Raw genomic sequence first — 10,756 nt, forward strand, 5'->3', positions numbered from 1 at the left:
TTTTTAATGACATGTAAAGTGAAATTTTTGAGCCAAGCTTATGGCTATATATGCACATTCCTCATGTAACATAACACACTTCCTAACGTGTCCAAAAGAGTCCACATTTGGCTCCTACCTATATATAAGCAAATGATTTCTTAACCTATCATTATACACAAGACAAATACCATTAATTTTCACAACTTGTCATAGAGATATATCATACAACATATCCAATATCCCATATTTCAATATTTCTATTTTGTAAGAAGAGATAGATATAAAATGTCTACCATTTTTAAGATTATTGGTTTCGAAAAGAGAAGATCGTGTCCAGATGGAGATTATAATTATACTCCTGCAGCATCCTTGGAAGGTGATGACGATGATGGAGATTACGACTATGCTCCTGCGGCATCCTTGGAAGGAGATGATGATGATGGAGACTATGATTATGCTCCTGCTGCATGAATTCATTGGAGGTTCTTGGAAATTAAATGATGGATTTAGAGTAAATGCATGTGTTTGTTTTAATTAGTCTTAGTTTTTCTTCTTCTTTTATTTAGTAGGAATATATAGGTAATTTATATATCAATTGGATCTTTTAGTGTAACTGAGGTCTACATCAAAGTGTTAGGGTTTCTGATATATCACTAGCTTATTATAATTTTTAGATGAATCTTTTTTGACAATATTTGACTTCATTGGATTGTAGTCAAACATAGTATCTATCACTTGATGATAATAAGATTGTATTCGTATTCCATAATTGCTTGAGAATTCTACAATTATAATTAGCAAATTATAATAAAATAGCTTTCTCTATATTAATATTCCACATATTATTTATTTCTCAATTAGTCTATTATTGTTAATGTAACATCCCGCACCTAGGAAACGACTATAAAGAGTTTAAAATATGAAAATATTGATTTTTGGAAAGAATAAGGAAATCTGGAAATTTTGTGCAAGTTAAGAAAGTGAGTTTTGGCCATTTTCAAACGGCCATAACTCCTAGATCAAGAGGAGTTAGGAGAATCTCTTGATATGGTTGGAAAGACCTTGGAGATATCTTTCCAACGCCGCTGAGATTGTATGATTTCGACATCGTATGAGTGAGATATGCCTTTCGAAATTTGGGTTGTTGGATTGAGGAAAGTCCCAAACCGGATTTAGGGAAGGGCAAAGTAGTCTTTTCTCTAATTAATTTCCTAATTTTATTTTAGGGATTTATTGGGTTAAAAACATGACTTAGTCAGTTTGGAGAATTGAGAAATACGCTTAGGGCTTGGAGAAGAGAGAAAAGAAGAAAGAAAGGGAGAAAAAGGCAAGAATTCGTCAAGATCATCCAAGCTTGCGAGTGGAATTCGTCAGGGGTGATCCCTATTAAGGTATGTGAGATCTTTTCGTGTTGGGCTAGTTCACCCACACTGCCATCTTATTTCTATTCAGAGAATGGTTGTTGATTGAATGAAAAGTTAGGGAGTTCTTGAAGAACTTTGTTGAAATTCGTTAAGTTCTTGTTGGTTGAATTGTTGATGCTTGGGGGTTGAACTGATTTATGTTTCCGGGCTGTTTTCGAGTTAGATTGGTTGTGTATTGAGGTTTCAATTGATCCTAAGTGTTTGGGGAAGGAACTAGGGAAGATTGGAAGGCTTAGATATGAAAAACGGAGAAGAAAAATCGAGAACACCTGGGTAACGGGGCTGGGGCACCGCGCCAGCCAGCGCGCCCCAAAGCAGCCTCTGAAGTTTTGGCCTTGGGGCGCCGCGCCAGCCAGAGCGCCCCACGCCTCTCAGAGTGCCAAGGACGTCAGTTCACCCCATTCTTCCCCCATCTTTTCGTACTAGTTTCTAATCGATGTACCTACGCTTTCTAGTTGAATCCAACACACTAAGGTACATCTAAACATCATGAAATCATCCATAAACATGAGATCATGAACCTTGAATCCATAATTCAATTCAAGGAAAGTTAAGATCAAAGTCAAAGAAGTTAAGAGTCAAGTCTAGAAGTTAAGAAGCAAGTCAAAGCAAAGTTTCTTAAAGTTTTCAAGAGTCTTTAACAAACGTTTTAACTTCGTTTTTAGGCTCAAGTTTCAAGTTAAGCAAAGAGTAAAGAGTTGAGTTCATTCCTCAAAAAGCTATAAGAGGACTAAGTATTCCCAAAGAGTTTATAAATGTTTTCACGTTTGAGCAAGAAAGGGAACATCGATTCCAAAAGAGCTTTCAAGCTAAGTTTTGAGTAATTATCTCAATTCAAAGAAAGAGTTTTGTTTTTACAAACATATGAGCTAAGTATATTTTGGGAGTAGTATTGAGCACCGATATGGGAATACGAGTTCATATTTACTCAAGTCTCCATAAACCATGTAGCCATCATGGGTTGGAAAGGATCATACTTTTTAGATGACTCCTTAAGATGCTTTTAGCATAGACTAGTGGATCCACTAAGTTAAGTAGTTCTATATGACGGCAAAGTATAGGATAGTCTGGCTGCGTGATGGTAAAAACGTTGTATCACCACTTAGGCTCATAGTGGTGGTTGTCGGTTAAAGAAACTCCCACAGTAATAATTGCATGGTTCCTCAAGGGGTTCTGCTTAGTATGAATGGGGGTATGGGACTTCATTCATGCATTGCACAAGTAGACTTTTAGAGGGAGCATGGTATGCCTTTTATGGTATTATGATTTTGAGTTTACACTACGTTTTAAACAGTTTTTCGTTTTCTTTATATTTCACTTGTTTTAAACTGCTTTATAATGAAATGAGTTCAGTTAAGTTTATTCATGAATTGAGAACAGCCATTGCAAATGTTTCTTTCAGAATCTTTTCAAGCCTATGTTATGTTTAGCATTCCAACTCGCATACTCGTGCATTCAATGTACTGATGTCAGTTGGCCTGCATCGTATTATGATGCAGACACAGGTAACCAGGATCAACATCCAGCACCTCGTTGATCAGGTTCAGCACTCCGAGTCAGTTGGTGAACCTCCTTGCATTCCGAAGGACTCTTTTATCGTTTGCTTTCTAGTTTTCAGTTGTTAGGATGATCGGGGGTGCTGTCCCAACATCCATCTTGTTTTAGAGGCTTTATAAACAGATAGTATTAGTTCTTTAGTCTTATTCATTTCAGTTGTATACGTTTAAGACTTGAGATGCCATTTTTGGCTAAGTTATTATCTTTTAAGTTATTGCATGAGCTATATCTCTTGTGTTTAAGTCTTCCACTGAGTAAGTAAGCCAGGTCAAGAGTTCTCTTGGGGCCAGCGATGATCTCCTAATGCCGGCCACATCCAGGGTGTAGGCTCTGGGCGTGACAGTTAATTCTTGGGGATTGTTTAATTATATATGTAGTGTGCATATGCTTTCTTTTCTTCCAAGGAATTTTTATCACAAGTCAAATTTAGCCTCTGGCATATGATATAATTGGATTAAAAATATGGAAGTATGAAACCATTAATTAATAAGAAATAATATAAAAAATGGTTCCAAAGAACTCAAGGTATGTCGCATTATATTTATCATAACTTCAAATGTCACCTAGAAAAATATTTCTTTCATTTCCTTGTAAACATTACTTAAGTTATACATATATATATACTAGATATGAGATCCCGTGCCAGTATGGGGCCCAATATATGTTACTGTTTCTGTTTTAATTTATGTGGTACATATGAAATTTGAAGTTAATCATTTTTTTAGTATGTTTTTATATATTTTAAGTTGCTAATTATTTTTATTTAGAGTATGTTTTACGTAAATATATTATAAATCACAATAATTAACAAGTTAATATAAAAAAAAACTTATAAAAAATTCATTGACTTTTGAAATTTCATTTGTATCACATAAATCAGGACAAAGCGAGTAATATATATGAAAATTACATAAAACGTACTATAACTCACAATAATTAGCAACTTAAAATATCTATATATCTATATTTCTCCCAATTTATGCGGTATAGATGAAATTTTGAAAGTTAACAAAAACTTTTTATATGTTTCGAAATATTTTAAGCTATTAATTATTATGATTTATAATACTTTTTACATAAAAAATTTATTTATATAAAGTATAAAAGAAAAAATTACGAAAAAGGAAACATAAATGTCAGCAGGAGTCCAATCTATGTTAATTTCTATGTTTTAATTATTGTAATACCGATTGAATTTGGAGAGCCAACTAAATTTTTTTAAAGGATTTTTTTTATAAATTTTAAGTTGTTAATTATTATAATTTATAATATTTTTATTAATTTTAAACCAATATATGTTTTCCTCTGTCTCAATTACATGAGACATATGGAATTCAGAGAGTCAACTAAAATTTTAAAATATGTTAAGTTGTTAATTATTATACCTTATAGTACTATTACATGATTTTCAAATAAAATATGTAATTTTTTTATTTCAATTTATATGTCATTGATATAATTACATATATTAAGTAATGAAGAATTAATGTGTAAATTATGTGACACCTATGAGTTTTGGAGTGTAAATCAAATTAGTTATATGATTTAAAAAAAATAAAGCGGTTAATTATTACAATTTATAATACTGTTTATATATTTTTTAAATGATATATATATATATATATATTTATGATATTGATATTAGTATTATAATAAATTAAATTTTATTATTTTAAATTTATGATCTCAATTGTCAGCCTATGTCACATTATAAAATGTTCCAAAGTAGATATCAGATTTACAAAAATGTCGATGCCAGCTAAAGTAATAAAATAACATCTAAGGGCATGAACCTATATATGTATATATAAAGCTGAATATTGACAATTTGATGTGGCATCTCTCTATGACCAGTATTTCTATTCATCTTTATTTTCCTTTTTTTGACATTTTATCTTTGTTTTGTATTTTTTATTTGTATTTAAAAAAAAAGTATTTATGTCATACCCGATTAATTATGCCCTTTACAACATCCATTACACTAATATAGATTTAAGTAAATGAAAATGGAAGATGAAAAGATAAAAACTATTGATTTTTTATAACTGTTTATAATTATTTAGCCTATAAAATAAAAAAAAAATAGTTGAGCATTTGTAACAAATAAGAACAAATTTCTTCACTTTGGCCCTTCTTCTTCTGACGATAATGATCATTATATGGTATCAGCTTTTGTCGCTAAGATGTCCATCAAATTTCTAGGTCATGTGACTTTTTTAACAAAAGAGAAAGAGAGAATATCTCATGATTCTTGTGAAGACATTGATGTAAAGAAAGAGATTATGTAACAAAAAATTCTTTTCAAAATAAAAGACTTTTTGAAAAAATGTTTATTCCTCCAACAAGGAGAGAAAATTCATTGTGGTTGAGAAATTTATAAGAAGGCTGATTAGTGCTTCAAAGGGTAAGAAAAATTATTTGGAGAAAAAATCATTCTATTTATGAAATTCGTATCAAATTAGGAGGAGAACAAGCAAAAATTTATTTTGTGATTTGAAAAGAGAGAAAATTAGATATTATTTCTTTCAACCTCATTATTCTTCTAATTTCTTTCTTCTTTTATTTTGTCTTGATTTTTTTGTATCTTTAATTAAAGTTTTTTTTCTTATTTATCTTTAATTAAAGTTTATATATATTTTCTTAAAAAAGAATTTAAAAAGATGATCATATTTAGTTCCTTTCCTCATCAATGATATTAATCTCATAATTAGTGTTATTTATATTATTTTCTTAATTACTTTTTTTTTCTTTCATTTAATTATTTATTTGAAGATATTAGTTATTATAACTTTATAATAATTACACATGTATTTTTACATAATTGATTTGTTATTTTTAAAATTTTTGGATCATTCTTCATCTTAAAGTTTCTATCTGTATGTAATAATAAAGCTAAAATAGAAAATGTGGAGTGACACCTTCTTAGCAATAGATATTTATTTATTCTTATCAATGTTTCTGACATTTTTTGATATTTTTTCCTTAAAATAATTGTTGCCTCGATTTTTAGTTTTAGTTTTATTTTTTTAGCATTTTCTAATTTTAAAAGACTGAAAAATTTATGTTGAAAATTTACAAAATATAAAAAATGATTTATTTAACTCCTATCATCATCAATAGTATTATTAGTTTGTTTTACTTCTTTTCTTAATCTTCATTTCATCATTAATGTAATTTATATCATTTTCTTATATATATATTTGTGACATTTCTTAGAAGTTAGGATTACTATTTATTTAATTTTTAAAATTTTTGAATTCTTTTGTCATACTAAATACAACATGTTTTATTATAATTACATTTAATATATTAATCAATATGTTGTACGAATGAAAAGAAAATTATCATTTCACAAAAACAAAGGTTAAAATATAATTTATTATGATTAAGGAAAGATAAAATTATTATTCCAATATCCATAACCATATATAATACATTAAAAATTAATTGAAAAGCTGTAAATGGAAAAGGAATCACCATTTAAGGAATCATTATTTTTAAATTTTTGGATCATTTCTTCTTCTAAAAGTTTCTATCCATACGTAACAATAAAGTTAAAATAGAAAATGTAGTGACACCATTCTTACTAATAGATAGTTATTTATTTTTATCAATTTTTTTTGACAATTTTGGTTATATTTTTCTTTAAAATAATTATTGCCTCGATTTTTTTTTAACATTTATTTTTAATTTTAAAAGATTGGAAATTTTATGTTAAAAATTTTAATAATAGAAAAAATGATTTATTTAACTTTTATCATCATCAATACTACTAATTTATTTGACGCTTTTTCTTAATCTTCATCTCATCATTAATGTTATTTATATAATTTTCTTAAATCACTTATTTTTTCTTTTTTAACTCTTTTATATATATAAAGTTGGATATGTAAATGATGATGTGACATTTCTTAGAAGCTAAGATTACTATTTATCTAATTTCTCCAATTTTTGAGTTCTTTTGTCATACTAAATACAATATGTTTTATTATAATTACATTCAATATAGTAAACAATATGTTCTAGGAATTAAAACAAAATTATCATTTCAGAAAAATAAATGTTAAATTATAATTTTATTATGATTAAGGAAAGATAAAGATATTATTTCAATATCCCATAACCACATTCAATACATTAGAAATTAATTGGATATAACTGTAAATGGAAAATGAATCACCATTTAAGGAAAATAAATGTTTGCAATACCATAATAATTAAGGAGAGAGTAAGATATTATTTTAATATCCTAATTCGGAACTTTTAATCTACTACTCAATTAAAAAGAAAATGCATTTAATAACATTAAAAAGTTATTAGTTTAATATTTTTTCTCATTGTACTAATTCAATTCAATCAAACTTAATTTTAAAGATAAAATAACAGCTTCATTTTAATTGTTATCAATATATTTCAAAAAATTATCGTGAAAAGGCTTTTCTTGCACCTTATTTTAATTTTCATATACTATTATTATTTTTTCTGTCATTTTTCAATGATTTTTTATTTCGATTTAAAATTTAATGTTTATTCTTAAAACTCTGATGGTACAAATTAAGGTGGAGTAGAATATAATAAATGATGATTCTTCTACTAAATAAGAAGATATAACGAAATTGAAAGGGTGAAGGTTTTTTTTTTTAAAATGGATAGGAAATTCTATTAAGGTATCATTACGTCATTATTCAATATATTTTTAATATAAATTTCATTTGTTGATGCATTTGTTTAGTACTCCCTCTGTCCCTAATTACTTGTTCACTTTTCCTTTTATAGTTGTCTCTAATTACTTGTCCATTTTGACAAATCAAGAAAGAATATTTTTTTACGTATTATACCCTCAATTAAATGACTAATTACTTTGAAAATTGCAGAACTTTTCATCTACTTCATAATTAATAGGGGTAAAATGACAAACTCACTATGTCATTAATTGATTTCTTAATAAATGTGTCAATTTAAAAGTGGACAAGTAATTAGGGACAGAGGGAGTATTACAGTATTATTTGACATTATGAGATATTTCTTAGACATTTAAGGAGATTGGTACACCGGAATATATATTATCAGCTTCATGCAATGGAAGAATTTGTTATTAGCAAATATATTTTAAGTTATTTGATAAAAAATATATTCTTCCTCATTTAATAGATGTAAAATTTGTGAAGCTTTATTTTTTTTCACAATCTTCATATTATTAAAACAAATAATAATATTACGATTAAACAACAGAGTAAATATAAAATTAATGAAAAATATTTAATTTAAATGATCGCGCGAAGTACGGCCAAGTTCTCTAATTTAAAACAAAAAAGTAAAATTTAAATGGGTCTACTATAGAATTCCTAGAAATCCAACTTGAAAAATTATGTTAAAAATGGAAAATAAAAAGTGAAATAAATTTAATTGAGAGTTATCCTTCGTCTGTCCCATTTTATGTGAGACTTTTTATTTCTCGAGAATCAAATAATTTAAGTTTGATCATAAATTTGCGTAAGAAAAGTCAATTTTTCAATATTAGAACTCATCGACGCATCAAAAAGTTCGTTATCATTTATACAAAACTTTAAATATTAAAACCTGCTAAAATCAATTGTCGACTTAAAGCTCCTACTATAGAATTATTCATGCAATAAACGAATTAGTGTCGACATTTTTACATTTTTCATCAAAGAACATATTCTTTCTATAGTCTCACCTAGGGGTGTTCATGGTTCGGCTTGGATCGGTTATTGGTTAAAACCAAATTCAAACCACAATTAATCAGTTTTTAAATTTCTAAAATCAAACCAAACCAAATCAAAAAAATAACCGTTGGTTTGGTTCAATTTTTTTGGTTATTTCGGTTTGAAAGTATATAGTTTTTTGAGGGCATATGCATCTCGATAGACACAAATTCATAGTACATAGACAATCAGAAAAGCTATTGTAAATTTTATTAAGCAATACTAGTCATAGAACAATTGAAACCTGACTAAAAAAACTCATTACCCTATTAGAAAACTTATATCTAAAAAGAGAAAGCAATGTATATATGTAGTGGAAAATCAATATTAGCAGAGTTGTCTTGGATAAATAAATAACATATTGAATCTTGCATGTTGTGACAATTGAGAATTTTTCCAAATAAACCAAAAAAGAACAAAAAATCAGTGCTCCAAATGTAAAAATCACTTAAATAATAAATTTTTGGTTGAGTTAGAATTAGGATTTTGATACTTGGGCTGAAATTTAAGTGTTGAGCTTAAGAAAATAATAAAGTTAAAAACTTTAGTTAATTAAAATTTAATAAAATATTTATATTTTATTTATGAATAATATATAAATAATTATAAAATTTATATATATAATTTAACGGTTCGGTTTGGTTATTTTTCCGGATATTCTGTTGTAAAACCAAAACCAAACCAAATAGTATCGGTTTTAAAATTCAAAAATCAAACCTAACCAAATCCAACCAAATATCGGGTTTTTTAATCTGTTGATTCGAATTGCGATTAGGTTTGGTTGTTTAACCATAACCATGAACAGCCCTAGACTCTCACTCTCACCCCACAGTCACGATTTTTATTTAGTGGTGTCAAAATATAAATTAGTAAAGACACAAAAACATGAAGAGAAAAAATGTTGAAGTAAAAAACGCTTTTACACCCCCTCAACGGTTGCACTAACTCTTCACCTTGTATGATGAACAACAACAACAATATATATATATATATATATATATATATATATATATATATATAGTATAATAAAATCAAAACTTAACCTATCTATACAACATAATTTTTCGACGAAGATATGTCGCTCTGCTTAACCCTGTCTAGGTGGAATGCCAACTAAGTATCCTTGCACATAGATAGGTATTACTACAAACTTCCACGTGGCATGAACACTTTTAATTTTTATAGCAGCAAGTTGCACCTATTTTAAAAGACTTTACTTTAACCTCTCTTATTTTACATTTTTTTTTGTGGCGAAGAGACTACGTTATGAAATCGAAAAGATATAGCAACAATGATTATGATTAATTTATTTTTAAAATTTATGCTACTTTTAATGGATTTTGATTGTTTATATTCCATCTCCACCACCAAGATATATAAAGAATAATCTTTAAAGCACATTTGTGTGTATATATTTTATATAATAATAATTGACATGTAAAGTGAATTTTGGACGTGGCAACTCCAAAAGTAGCTTAAATTGAGCCAACTTATGGTTGTGCACATTCCTCATGTAACACACACACACACTTTCTAATGTGTCAAAATGAGTCCACACTAGTCTCTTTTCTTTATATAAGCATATGGTTACCTCACCTATTCACACCAAAAAATTAAAACAAAAATTCTTCATTTTCCATATCAAAGAGATCATATATACAACATCCAATATCTTATATTTAATTAGAATGTCTAGCATTTTTAAGATTATCGGGTTTCAGAACAGAAGGTCATATTCAGATGGAGATGACGAAGGTGTCACGACCCGAGCCTCACCCTGGACGTGGCCGGCACTCGAAGACTATTGCTGGTCCCCAAGCGAACCCTCATCCTGGCTGACTACAAGCGGAAAACTGATTCAAGCATACAAAGCTTAAAAACTGAAATAAAAGTTCATAAGACTGAAATACAAACTTTAAGTCCAAAGAAAACTCTGTATAATAAAATATATACAACTCGCCATAAAAAGGCAACTTTAGTCTTTAAAACATTTAATAAAATAAATGATACAGACTTCTCAACTGTACTGACTATCTATGAAGCCTCTAACTGATAAAGATGGAAGTC

The 10,756-nt window shown here is 28.0% G+C and overlaps 2 protein-coding genes across 2 annotated transcripts in view; both read left to right on the forward strand.

Annotated features, from left to right (window-relative positions):
- The window catches only part of LOC125862603 (uncharacterized), a 63,798-nt gene that overhangs the window by 43,239 nt on the left and 9,803 nt on the right, over window positions 1–10,756 (forward strand). The window contains exon 2 of the mRNA XM_049542717.1: window positions 10,342–10,418. Coding sequence (XP_049398674.1) covers window positions 10,378–10,418 — 41 coding nt within the window. The 5' untranslated portion in view covers window positions 10,342–10,377. The remainder of the gene's footprint in view (window positions 1–10,341; window positions 10,419–10,756) is intronic.
- LOC125862601 (uncharacterized) overlaps window positions 1–10,756 on the forward strand; it is a 102,041-nt gene that overhangs the window by 10,380 nt on the left and 80,905 nt on the right. The window lies entirely within an intron of this gene.

Source organism: Solanum stenotomum, chromosome 4, assembly GCF_019186545.1.
Source record: "Solanum stenotomum isolate F172 chromosome 4, ASM1918654v1, whole genome shotgun sequence".
In the NCBI taxonomy this organism is placed as follows: Eukaryota; Viridiplantae; Streptophyta; class Magnoliopsida; order Solanales; family Solanaceae; genus Solanum; species Solanum stenotomum.